Source organism: Sminthopsis crassicaudata, chromosome 5 (genome assembly GCF_048593235.1).
Source record: "Sminthopsis crassicaudata isolate SCR6 chromosome 5, ASM4859323v1, whole genome shotgun sequence".
Classification (NCBI taxonomy): Eukaryota; Metazoa; Chordata; class Mammalia; order Dasyuromorphia; family Dasyuridae; genus Sminthopsis; species Sminthopsis crassicaudata.
Window position 1 is genome coordinate 143,683,749 of NC_133621.1, and position 14,172 is coordinate 143,697,920.

The window sequence follows — 14,172 nt, forward strand, 5'->3', positions numbered from 1 at the left end:
ACTGATTGAGTCACAGTGTTTCAAACAGGGAGTGATCGATCCCAATACCCATCTTTTTCATTTTACTGGGGAGAAGGAAAGGTCCCCCTGCCCCCAAAAAAGGTAGGATTCTCTACTGGTTTCTAGCTATGTTCTTGTTTCTCACAGCTCAAGAGAGGTGCCAACACATGTGTGTGACTAGATTAATGCAACAACAAGGGCATTGCCAGAACGGTGACAGGCAATAGAATACTTTCACCCTTACCAGTTTTTAGCCTTCTCCTTTTCCTGGTTAAAAAAAGAAAATAAACTGAGCAAGCCTCACGAGAAGCATTGTTCCCATTGACATAATTCAGATCTTCTAAGCTGCTGCTGGCTTGTGTAAGGAGGTATTGACTGGGTTCAGCCACACCCTAAGGTACTTTAAAACAACTTCCTGTTTTCAAGTGCCAGAAACCACCCACAGAGAATTGAAATGGTTCTGTCCAGGAGAGCTCAGCAACAGCCAAAAGCACACATGGCCACTTCTCTACTCTATTGGGCAGAAAGCCTGGTGTGTTTGTGGCTTCTTGTCCCTCTTGCAGTTGAGTTCTCCTACCTGGAGATTGTAAGAAGTAAAAGTACTTGTCATCTTAAATAATAATTTGCTGTTTTGTCATTCAGTTGTGGGTGACTCATTAGGGTTCCATTTGGGGTTCTCTTGGCAAAAATACTGGAGCAGTTTGTCATTTCCTTCTCCAGCTCATTTTACAAATGGGGAAATTGAGGCAAACAAGGTTAAGTGACTTGCCCAGAGTCACACAGCTAGTAAGTGTCTGAGCCAAATTCGAACCCAGGAAGATGAGTGTTGCTGATTCTAAGCCCAGTGTCTATCCACTATCCATAAATAATAATGGCTAATATTTATAAAGGACTTTAAGATTTGCAAATTTCTTTACATATATTATTTTATTTGAAACAAGTTGCCATGTTCAGATGTGACTCACTTTGCTGAATACCTGTGCTCCTAGGAAGCTATGTTTGTATTGAATTCCTATAAATTTAATCATTTCAAACTCACTGGGGGAGCTAGCTTTTTTTTTTTTTTTTTAATGATGCTTATGATTTCATCTGAGTAAGTAGCTTCTATCAGAAGTTCCCTGTACCCATACAGATCAGCCCTCTCTCTTTGACAGTTATAGTTTTAGAGTTACTTTCAGGCCCTGAGGGGGTTCTTAATCTTAGGACCTTGGGAGCCTATTGATGTCAAGGAGTCCGTAGACTCAAGTGGGGAAAAGAAAGTACATCTTTATTTTCACTAACTCTTGTTTTCCTTTGTAATATTCTGTATTTTATTTTATGCCTTTAAAACTTCTACTCTGAAAAAGGAATCCACAGGTTTCTATAAAAATCAGGTAGATAAAAGTTTAAATCCCTATTTAGAGTTTAAATCCCTATTTAGATATGTACTAGTTGTGCGACCTTGGATAAATCACTCTGCTGCCTCGGTTTTTTTCCTATTTATAAAATGGGGAAAATAACAGCACCTCCCCCCCATTATTATAAGGATAAAATTAGGTAATATTTTTAAGTACTTATTTTAAGTACTTACTTAAAAGATACTTATCACAAAGCATATATAGTAAGAATAAGCATTTATAAATCATCTAATATGGGCCAGATACTACGCACTTTTTACAAATGTTGCAGTCCTATAAGGTAGGTACTATTATTATCCCCTTTTTACAGTTGAGGAAATTGAAGCTGACACATTAAGTGACTGTCCAAGGTCACATGGGTGGGAAGTGTATGAGAATGGATTTGAGCTCAAAGCAGTTATCTAGAAGTTTCAAAATTTGATGTGACGTAAAGAAATTTGGGATAGAAGTAAGGAGAGTTTTAGTCTGAGGTTTCCAACCTTCAAGGCATTTTGTGGAACTTTTTTTTTTTTTTTTTTTTTGTTCCATCAGTTATTCAGCAAGAATTTATCAAACACCAACTATGTGCCAGGAACTGTGCTAAATATTGGGAATACAAAAGCAAACATGAAATTGTCTCTTCCTAAAGGAGCTATTGTACCTCCTTTTGGAGGAGCAAGTATGAACATATAGTATATACAAAATATGCATGTTTTTTGATGAAATCTGTAATTCCATTGGTCTGGGGAGTTTGGTGGATAAAGTACTATTTTGGAATCTTCCTCAGTTTACATCTAGTCTCAGACACATAGTAGCTTATATGACCCTGAGTAAATTACTTAACCCTGTTTGCTTCATTTCCTCATCTATAAGATGAGTTGTTGAAGAATATGTTAAAAGCGGTTTGACATTTCCAGTATCTTTGTCAAGAAAACCCCAAATGAGGTCTTGAGTCAGACAAGATCAAAAAGAGCAAACAACAGCAATTAAACTAGTAAGAGGTGATGCAATACCTGAACTACACGATAGTCATATGTGAATGAAGAGGGAAAAAATGGATATTTGGCAGATTTTAAATATTGAATCTTGGTAATTGATGGATATGTGGGATGGGGAAAAAGTGAAGAGCAGAATATTACTCCAAAGATTATGGACCTGGATAACTAGAGGGGAGGGAGGAAGGTAAGAAGGGAAGGAAGAAGGAAGAAAAGGAAGGAAGGAAGGGAGGAGAGAGAAGAGAGGGAGGTCCTTTGAAATAAGGAAGTCAAGAAGTGGGATGGGTTTGTGGAAAAACTCATTGAATTCTGTTTTGATCATGCTGCCTTTGAGATGCCTAGGATTTCTAGTTCAAAATGTCCAATAGATAGTTGCTAATACAGGGACTAGAGATCAGAGGAGAAACTAGGGCTGGATACATAAATCTGAGAGTCATCTGCATAGAAGTGATAATTAAGCCCCTGAGAGTTGATGAGGTCACCAAATGAGAAAGTAAAGAAAGAGAGCCTAGAAGCTTGCCGTGTACCCCACAATTAGTAGGGATAATATAAATGATGGTCCAACAAAAGAGACTGAGTGGTCAGACAGGTCAGAAGTTCCAGAAAAGAGAGAGTATCTTGGAGAGAACTGTCATTATGTTGAATGCTGTTATAGAGATTATAACATCATATATTTAGAGCTGGCTGGAACCCTCCAGGCCATCAAATCCAACCTTTTTGATTTGCAAACTGAATAAACTGAGGTGCAGAAAGGTCAAATGAGTTTCCCAGGGTCAGAGAGCTAGCATTTGAGCAGGAGTCAAACCTGGATTTTCCTGACTCCAAATCCATATGTCAAAAGAGACAACTCTGTGAGGCCTCTACCTACCCTTTCTACATCTTCTTCTAGGACTGGATGCCACTATTACTGAATTAACAGATGGTTTCATGACATTTTTCAAATGCCTAGAGATTGGGAGTTTTTTTGGGAGGGCACTAGTTTTCATGATGCTATGTGAATGGAGAGCTTAAAAGAAAAAAATCAGAAGTGACCAGCAATCCACATCCTTTAGCTGCGGTGCTTACCTGCTGATAAAATTCAGGTGTGTGCTAATATAATTTAGTTTTGGAGAAACGGGGGTAGGAAGGGATTGGACTCTATCAAGAGAATGTCAATACCACTTAGATATTAATACCACCTGCTTTCTTATCCAGTCCTTCTAAGTCTTTTGGGAAAGGCTTGATGTTATGATGAGGCTCATGTGGCACTGGACCACAGATAATTTTGAACTCTGCTCCATTCTTCAGAGACAGGAAGGCAGTTTTGTAATGAAAATTTTTGAGATGGAATGTCAAAAAAAAAAAAAAGAAAATCTTTAGAAGGGTAGAAGAAGAGCCCATGTCTGAGTCCCTCAGGAGCTAAAGCCGAGCTTCTTTGCTTTTGGAAGAGAGAATTAGAATCCCAGATAGTCTTTCCTCCCAAGGAATGACATTGATGATGACATTGGTTTGGGTGGGTGCAGCCCTAGGCTGTTTGCTGGTTTTTCACAGGTTCATTCTGGTTAGTGATGTATTTGGAAAGTGAAAATTTTGCTGTCATTTTCCCTTTTGGCTACCTTTGGTTGTCATGGGGACAGAGCCAGCAAGACAACAAAAATCAACAGAGCTTTAAAATTGAAAAAGGATTGGGCTAATTTCAAGAGCTCTAGGAAGGGCTCAAGGCTCCAAAAAAGTTCAGCCAAAAGTAAGGAGCATCTTTTTTTTTCAAAATGCAGATAGCTCTGAGAAGAGTAATAATAACAATAACTGCAAGAATGACTCCTAATTCTACAGTGTTTGTTAGGGTTTGCAAAGCATCTTCATCACTCTGTGAAGGAGGCAGTTCGAGCATGGGGATCCCCATTTTACTCATACTAGATAGCACTCCAAGCTGTCATTCATCACATCGTATTTGGGTCTCATAATGCTCATCTGTCATATAAAAGGGTAGAACAAATGAGCTCAAAAGTGTCCCTGTTAGCTCTAAATCTTGCCCATGACTATTGTCAACACTTTAAAGTAGATGAAAGATCCCCAAGATAGGGAGAAAAGGAAACTTGAATATATTGAGAATTGGGGGAATTATATAGGAGAATGTTTAACAGGGAGAATGGGGACATTGCCAAAGTTAGCCAGCTTCATAGTTTTGCCCAGGGAGAATTTTTACCATGCTTCAGATGGTTGGGACAGTTTGGTAGTGGGAAGAGAGCTGGACTTGAAAACAGGAAGATCTGGATTCAAGTTGTGCTTCTGATACTGTGTCCCTAAGTAAATTATTTGACTTCTGAGTAGCACAGGTAACTTTTAGGTCCCCACAGGGGACTTTTAGGTCCTTAGGTCTCCAAGAGGAAGAAATTACTTTTGCTGAGTGAAGTAGCATATTGTAGGGTCAACTTGTGTGACACTGAAGACTACTACTGAAAAAAAAAGAATTTGAGGGTTATTATAGTATCTGGATCATCCTGTGCCCTTTCTGTCCTCTGGCTGGAAGCTGAAAGGAAGCAGATTTACATCAGACTCAAAGAATGGTCTGACCTCCCAGTGGAAATTCCCAGGAGGTAGGGATCGCTATTCCTAACTCTGCCACTAGAGCTGTGCTAAGTGTATCACCACTGAGATCCATCATGGTATTTGCCATGTAGGCCTGTAGGGCACAGTCTAGCATAGTACCTATCTAAATCATTTTGGAAGCAGGAAAATGAAAAAAAAAAATTTAGGGAAAAAGTCATAGGCTAGAGCTTTATAACCTGAAGTCCATCAACTTAAAAAAAAAAAAAAACCAACTCTTGTGATATTGGTTTCTCTTGTTATTCTGTGTTTATTTTCCTAAATTCATTATTGTTTATTAATATTTCTTTGATTTTATGCATTTGAAAACATTGTTCTGAGGAGAGGTCCAGATTTCCAAAGTTTAAGTAATCCTGTTATAGATTTAGGGCAGAAAGGAGATTAAAAGTCATGAACTTCAGTTTCTTCATTTTACATATGAAGAAAGTCATCTACATCATTACTAGTATTTGAACCTGTCTTTCTAAATCTAAATCAGTCTTTCACTGATCTCTACACTATACTACAGTAGATCACTATCTCCACAACAGGGAAACAGTTTTCAGCAATGTCAGGGCCAGTGAGCTACCATAGGAAATAAAGTACATCTTTCTTTCTGTTCTCACTTCCCTCTGCATTATAGAGGCAAGTGAAAGATAGAGATAAAGCTCCCAAAGCTCAAGGTAAACCCAATAACATGGGGTGGGAGGGAAACGGGAAAGATGCTTGAAGGAAAAGAGGTGGGGAAAGTACCAAAATGGTTCATTAAAAAGAGACTTGACTCTGGAACCAGGACCTGAGTTCAAATGTCACCTTGGATGTTTCCTATTATCCTTGTGACCTTGCTTTAACCCCTTAACCTTTTGGATGGCAGTTTCCTTTCCTGAGATGGACTCAAGGGTCTCATATCATTCCAGCCCCGAATCTCTAATCTCTTGATTTAAAAAAAAAAAAAAAAAAAAAAAAAAAAAAAAAAAAAAAAGTGGTTGAGAGAAATTTTATAAGTGTGTTTGAAAGAAAAATCTTATATGGGTTGCCTGTCACTAATGGCCTTGGGACTCTTTGTAAGAGTCCCTTGAAATTTCCTATTTCAGTTTTCCCATGTGACACATGAAACCACCGGCCTCTTCTTGTCATAACTGTAATTTTTTTAATCCTTAAAAAATTGTCTCTCTTGTTTTTGTACTCCAACCCAGTGAGCATTCTTTTGTAATAAAGATTTTAAAAGAAAAAGAAAGAAGAAAAAACAGTTCAGCAAAACCAGCCAATGCATCAACTGCCTCCGATAACATATGCAAGATCCCAAGGTGTTATATTTTTTGAACTACATACACATTGTGACAAAATTTCTCCTTTCTTTCTCTGAAAATTCACATTTAGGGTGCATGCCATCTCTTTTTTTTTTTTTCTGAGGCTGGAGTTAAGTGACTTGCCCAGGATCACATAGCTTGGAAGTATAAGTGTCTGAGACCAGATTTAAACTCTGGTCCTCCTGAATTCAGGGCTGGTGCTCTATCCACTGCACCACCTAGCTGCCCCAGGGTGCATGCCATCTCAATTCCCATAGAGTAATTCAAACCTGCATGACCACCAGGCTTTTGATTTTTACCATAGTCCATTCATAACTAAAGTGAGGGTAACCAAAGTTTTTTCCCTAGGGTGCCAAAATTCAGAGGGTGCTGATAGCATTTACCTTCCATTAGCAGCATAGAAACAACTGACCTTAATGTCTAGTTAGCAATAGTAATTACTTTTAAAATGGGCCAGTCCTTCATCCAGTCCCCATCCTACCACCACACCTGCAGCTGCCCCTATTGCAGCTCCCTAGGTAATGTGTGAGAGTCTCCTCCCCTCTGATCTCTCTGTCATTACAATCTAGTATCTCATACTCACCCATCACTCTCTTGTGTCACCACTACCAAATGGCTTGTTGGTAGGTATGTGAGTGTTAGTGTATCCCTTATGTAAAAGTATATGTTTTGCAACTAAATTGGCTATATCACTTCTGTCATTTGAGAAATAGCCTGGCTAATCATTTACCAATGCCAGCTGCCCCTGTTGTGTTCATTTTGTGAAGTTTCATTGTGGAGTGCAATATCCCAATCATCATTTATTTATTTATTATGATTCTTCCTGTCCCAAAAGAAAAAAGTATTAAAAACGAACCATATTTTTGGCCAACAGTTTCTGTTGTGTTACTGCCATGAATGTTGCCCAAGATCCAGAAATCCTGTCTACGTCATGTGTCATTGCTTTCTGTGGTACCTGGTTCAGAAATTATTCATCTCAGGGTATTTGATATCATAACCCCAGGTACAAGTCAGTGAATGTTACTCTGTGCCAGCTCCTTTGCTAAGAGCTGAGATTGTGATGAAAGTCAAAAACAGTCTTTGCTTTTAAAGTGTTCACATTTTAATAGGAAAAGAACTTGCAAACCAATACATACAGGGTAAAGTAGAGATAATAGAGATAATCTCAGAAGGAAAAACACCAGCATTGAGAGGGATCAGGAAATACTTCCTATAGAAAGTGAAATCGAAGGCTAATTGGCTAATTATGGTTCTGAACTTGCCTTCATCTTAGATCTGTCACTAAAATCCAGGGTGTCTTCTATTCACCATCGTTCTCTGGGATTGCCATCACCAAGTTTGGTTTTGATGACACGTATCTGAATGTTAGAGTCTGTGCCTTACATAAGAGCGTCCTTTTTGTAATGAAATTGACCATATCACTGCTATCAATTAAGAAATAACCTGACTAATTAATCATTTACCAATCACCTGCTTGTGGGAATTCAAAAATCCAAATATGCCGAGTATGAAAACAGCCAGTGGGGTAGTACGCACAGAATGGGCTGCTACAATCTCTGGTTGAGGACTGAAAGTAAAACATTAACAGTCTGTTGATGGTGGTTGGTCTTTTTAGTAACTCTATGGAAATATTCCATGGGCTCCAATAAATAAGCCATCTTCTTGGTCTACCGCCATCTTGGTCCTTCACTCATATGCTGTTTATGTTCTTACAAACTATTAGTTTGGATGAGTTGCTGTTACTATTTTGAAAGTGCTTCTGTAATTAAGGAAATGAGGAAAAAGTTCAGAAACTTTTAAGTGAAAATTACCTGAGTCAGTCAGTGACGTTGAGAAGCAATGATAATTGTAGGTGACTCTTAGAATGATTGAGGAGGGTGAGAGGGAAGGAAGGGAATAAACATTTATTAAGCATCTACTGTATAGAAGGCACAGTGCTAAGTGCTTTACAACTAGGATCTCATTTGATCCTTACAACCCTGGGGAGTATGTGCTATTATTAATCCGATTTTACATTTGGGGAAATTGAGGCAGACAGATTTGCCCAAAATCACATAATTGGTTAAGTGCCTGAAACTGGATTTAAACTTGAGCCTTCCTGACTTTAAATTCATCGCTCTATCCACTGAGCTACCATGGGACCCAAGTTTGGAAACTTAGCTTTTCTAAAATAATTTTTAGTGCTTGAGTATGTGGGAAACACTAATTAGAGGTGAGCTCTGAGATTGGCCTGGTTTTTGATGCAAGTGTCACATGCTTGTTGATCTTGGCACAGGCAGCTGCAGAGACGTCATTGGTATAACTTCGGAGTGCTGAATTTGGAAGAAAGTAAGATTCTTATTTGTTCTTATTCAAAAATATTTAATGTTGTTCTTATATACTTATGATATACTCCTAATTTGGAGATTCTGAGAGCAAAAAAAGAGTGCTGATGAAAAATTGAGAAAGAAGGGGGCGGGAGCAGCAGAGAGAAGGTATGCCAATAGTTCATAGATAATAAACTCTCTAAGGACAAAGGCTATGTTTTATTTATTTTTGTACTTCCCTCAGTGCCTATCATAATATAATGAACTCAGTAGGCAGGTGATTAATAAATGTTTATTACATGAATGAAATGAGCTGCTGATCTGGCTGACCAGCATCTTTAGTATTTCAAATGCCCATAGATTTCAAGGAAGGAGAATCCAGCCAATAACTAGAGGCCAGTGATCTATCAAAGTGGTATCTTCAGCCATAAATCCATTAAGTCAGGATCTGTGGACATCCTTATCTCATTTAACCTGTTGAGAAACCTTTGGCATGTTCCTTAACTCAGTTTTGCAATGGTTTTGTTATATTTCATTTTTCAAAGCAAGTGATGAAATATCAAAGTGACTGATCATACAAAAAAGTGTTAGTAGAATAAAGGTTTAGAATGATTTGAGGGTTACAAAAGGGGGACCGGGCTCCAAAGATTGGAAATTACAGAGCAATAGATTATAGTTTAGCATAAGGAAACAAATGGTCTCCAAAAAGCTCTCCAAAAATAGATTGAACTGCCTTTGAAAGTAGAAAAGTTTTCACTTTATTAGAGCCCTTCATAGCTGCATAAAATCCTAGATTTACAGAGAAGGAAACAGAGGCACAAGGTAGTAAGTGGCAGAGACAGGATTTGAATCCAAATCCAGTGCTCATTTTGTTATCCTGTACATTACTTAGGAATATTGTAAGAAGGATTCTTGGTATGATAACTGCTGAGAGTAGCTGTTGACTGAGATCTCTTCATATTTCCAAGATTTTTTGATACAAATCTAAAGTTATTCCAGAGCAATTCCAAAAAAGCCATATTAAAAAAAAAATAACCCACCCACCCCCTCTGAGATCTCAGAGCTAGTTTATTTAGAATATTTGTACTTAAATATATCTTGTGCATGAAGATAACTTAATGTGATAGAATGCCAGACTCAAGAGTCAAGAAGATTCAAGTTTGAATTCTGCCTTTGAACCTTATTAGCTACTTACTATAGGGAAGTAACTGAACTTTTCTGGGCCTCAAGTTTCTGATAATAATAGATCTGAGGCCAGATTTGAACTTAGGAAGATGAGCCTTCCCGATTCCAAGCCCAGTACTAGACCACCTCGGCCACCTAGATTAACTGACTTCCTACTTAATCTTTCTTTTTCTTCCAATTCTGTGACTATAGGTTTCTTGTCAACTAGAGAAAAAAAAAATTGACTATATTTTTTGAATAGGCAGGTAGAAAGGGAATCGATTATTCTCTTCTACCCCAATATTTCACCCATAACAACCTTCTTTACCCATGAGCCATTGTTTACTATTATTATTTTGCACTTTCCTCTCCATTAGGTTACCTTTTCATTTAAATTTTTTCCAGTTAATAGTCATTTGTTTCTCTCCTTCTCATCTCTCCTCAATTAAAAAAAAAAGAAAACAAAAAATAAAACTCTTTTAACAAATATGCACAGTCAAACAAAATACATTCCCACCCTGGCCTTGTCTAAATATGTATGTCAAATTCACAGCCTGTAAGTTCTACAGAGAACTTCAGAGTTTCCCTAAACCAAATTAAAATGTAAAAAGAAAAGATGTTTAAGAAAATAAATAAAAATACAATTTGAAGTTTTAAAAGTTTGATATTACTATTATTTTATATCTTTAAGATGTTTTTTAAAATTAATAAATCATCAGGCTCTGTATTATCTTCTGTATTCTTCAATACACCATTGTGTGTTCATCTTGTGAAGTATTTGAAATGCTGGTATCCAAATCAACCTCTCTTGGGCTTAAATTATTGAATATATGGCCATTAAGATAAAAAAAATGTTGAAAATGAATCATCTCTCAAACCAATGTTTTCTGTTGTGTTGCTGGCATAAATTTTGCCCAAGATTTGGGGATTCTATGTTAGGTATCATTGGCATCTGTGACATTCTGGCACAGAAATGGTTTTTCACTATTGCATCCATGTGATCCAAAATGGCACTATAACAATAAAGGTAAAAATAATATAATTAGTGGTTTGTCCTTAGTTTGTCTTTAGTCCAAAAAAGCCTTCAATATCCACTGGTAAAGTACTCTTTGTGAAGTCCTGCTGTTGTTTTTCATGACATTTAAGAACTTTGTCTGAGTTCAGGTTTGGAAATTTTCCACTTCTAACCATTTTTAAATAGTATATTCATGTTTATTATTACCCTATAGTTATGGCTTCATATAGTATAGGCTCCTAGATTAGAATTTATAGCAGTTAGTTAGTTTATTAACTGAAACCAGTTAATGTCTTGTACTCTGCTTTTTAAATTTTGTGGTTGTGGTTGTGGTTGTGGTCATGTTAAGTCTATGGTAGTAAGGAGAATACCCTTCTGTAAATATCTTTGCCTCTCCCATGAGAACCTTGGAGTTAATTTGAAATGCAGTTTGATAGAGGAATTTGGAATTTAATAATTGCCAATTGGCAAAACAGAGCAATTGGCAAGAATAATTAGGACTGAAACCTCAGTGATTTGTACATGGCAAAGAGAGGAATTTCCTCTGTGTGTGTATGTGTCTGCAGGTAAGAGGAATGAAAGAAAGAAAAGGAATTCTCCCCTTGCTCAGAACAAACTGCTGAATTTTTTACTTTATTCCCTTTCCAGAAAGAAGACACAGTTCGATGTGTAAATCTTCTCCCTCTCCAGCATCGCCACCCTCCAATTCCAGGACGTCACTGTTACAAGTGAAAGCAAAATCCTGTATCAGCGGCCATAACCCTGTCAGCAGCAACACAAAGCCATTCAAAACGCCCAAAGACAATCTACTTACCTCCAGTAGCAAACAGCACACAGTCTTTTCTTCGAAAGCATCAAGGGACAAACCATGGTGAGTCATTGGGTGCTGCAAACACCAAACTCTTCGCTTGCCTTTCCACCCTTATTCCTTGTTGCCCTCACAATAAAACATAGTGCTTACTTTCTGGTTAGATATCATGTCCATAGAATTAGAGAAATGAAGAGAAAATAAAGAAAATCCAAATTAAAAATTGAATGAAAACAGGGGCTTAAAAGTCGTATTTTCTTGATGTGGGAAATTTTTTTCTCCCATTACTAGAAAGAGTAAAACTGATACCCAAGTTAAGAAAGTCAGAAAACGTTCTTTAATGATATGACTGACTTAATGGTATCTCATGTCAAATAATAATATTAAGAATTTTGTATGAAAAGCAAAGTGGCAAAGTGATAAAGAACCGACCTGGGAATCAGTAAGATTTTCATTCAAGTCTTAGATGTGACATATATGTCTGAGGACATCTCTAAACCTCAAAGTGCTCCAGGCAATTTTCTGAAATTATAACTTTCAGAAAAGGTGCTAATCTGCATTGATAAGGAGAGTGTCCTCATCTGAGAAGAAACTCCTACCAATGAAATCACATGTCAAGTCCCTTAGATCTAGTCCCAAAATCCCAGTCTTCCCCAATGGGAAAAAGGGAACCGCATTACAGAGAATAAGTATTGACCTACTGGGCAATAGGGACCACTCTCATGATGGAGGCTCCCCTCTACTGAGGGAAACTGAGGCTAGAACTCTGCTTTGTACTCTGCTTTTGAACCGTTCTCAGACATGGACTATGGGGTTACATTTCTGATGGACATTCACCAGACAAATTGTGCATTGGTGTGTAAGCCAAAGATGACCAAGGAAAATGTCACTTCTTTGAAAGAAAATAAATTACAAATGCCTATGAAAATGTAAATGATAGTGTAATTTTTTCATCTCTGTCTTTATCAAAAAATGTTTTACTTTGATTGGTTAACTAGAACAGATTTCCTCTATACTGGGAAAGTATAAAGAGGCAACTAGAACAGAAATGGAAATATTTGAAGAGTATCTTCAAAAAGTATTCCCTGTTCCAGGGGCAAAATTATATGCATTCTAACATGGTTAGGAGTTATAATAAAAGTATTAACCCTTAACTTTGGAACTTTGAAAATAGTAGAACAGGGCAAAGTACAGTGCCTATATTGTGAGGGCACAGTTTAAGTAAAAATTACCTTGATCATTATGAACATCATTCCTGGAAAGATAGTAGAATCAATCATTTGTTGATCAATTTGTAACCACAGGATTTTGGTAGTAAGTAATTCAGGTGCTTTAATGAAGAGCTAAGTCATTCCAGATCAATGGAATTTCCTTTCATGATAGAAACACAGACTCTACAGACAATAGAAAGTTGACATCCAAGGCTTTGCTTCTTTCCCCATGCTGCCTTCATCCACAAGCAGAAAAGACACTGGGCTCTAGCTCTTTAGTTCAGAGGACACACAACCGAGTGGGTCACACTCAAAAAGTGACTGTTCTTGAGTCCGACAGCAACACACATCTAGAGATGAGTCCTATAGTAATTTTTATCTATTATCTTTATCAGTGACTTGTAGCAAGGAATGGAAAGAAATGCTCATTATATTTGGCTAGTCAGCAATGCTGATGCCCTAGATGATAGGAAAGTAAAGAAATGGACTTTCAAGAACAGAGTGAAGTTTAATATTAGAACAAACATAGGGCACCATGTTTTAAATCCACAAATGGTGAAATAAGGCTGACTGGCTGCATATAAAAAGTATTGAAGGAATTCACAAGTCAAAGGAATTGCTGGTGTAATCTTGTTGCTAAAATGTTTACATAGTAGCAAGATACAATAACAGCATGGGATATAAAGAACAAAGAAGGAGTCTTTCCTGTATATTAGCTGTTAGTCTGACTTATTATTTTCAGTTTTCAGTTTCCACGTTTTAAAAAAGATTTGTGAAAACTGAAGGCATTCACTTGAATTCTACAAATATTTCTGAGCACCTACTGTGAGAAAATCTTGAAAATGGTAACAAGAATTTTCAAAAGGATGGAAAATAGATGCATTAAGGAAATGGTTAAGAGAATTGAGTCTCTTAATAATAATAGTAACTGGTGTTTAAGTGGCACCTTATGATTTTAAGGAGCTTCATATACGTCATCTCATTGATGCCTAGAAGAATTCTACGAACTAAATTCTGAAGGTATTATTGACCTCATTTTACAAATGAGAAAATTGAGGCTTAGAGTGATATTAAATTACTTGCCCAAGGTGTCACAGCCAAAAACTGTCAGAGGCAGAATTCAAACCAAATATTCTCTTTTGTCTAAGTTCAGTGTCTTTCCACAACACTCAGCTGCTCTTAGATTTAACATGAAAAAAAAGAAAATTTGTTAAAAGGAGAATGCTGACCTGTTGACCTCCACATAAGATAAAACAAGAGCAAATGATGCAAAGAGAAATTGTTTAGAAATAAGGATGGACTTTTTGACTTAGAAGAGTGATCAAAATATGTTTTATATGATTGTACTTGCATTGTAACCTATATCAGATTGCTTGCCATCTTAGAGAAGGAAGGAGAAAAAAATATGGAAACCAAAATCTT

At 37.1% G+C, this 14,172-nt stretch overlaps 1 protein-coding gene across 11 annotated transcripts in view; it reads left to right on the forward strand.

The window, feature by feature from the left end:
- Window positions 1-14,172, forward strand: part of ATXN7L1 (ataxin 7 like 1) — a 241,256-nt gene that overhangs the window by 175,438 nt on the left and 51,646 nt on the right. For all 11 annotated transcript variants that reach the window (XM_074268377.1, XM_074268378.1, XM_074268379.1 and 8 more), the window contains one exon: window positions 11,380-11,602. In XM_074268377.1, the coding sequence (XP_074124478.1) occupies window positions 11,380-11,602 (223 nt within the window). The remainder of the gene's footprint in view (window positions 1-11,379; window positions 11,603-14,172) is intronic.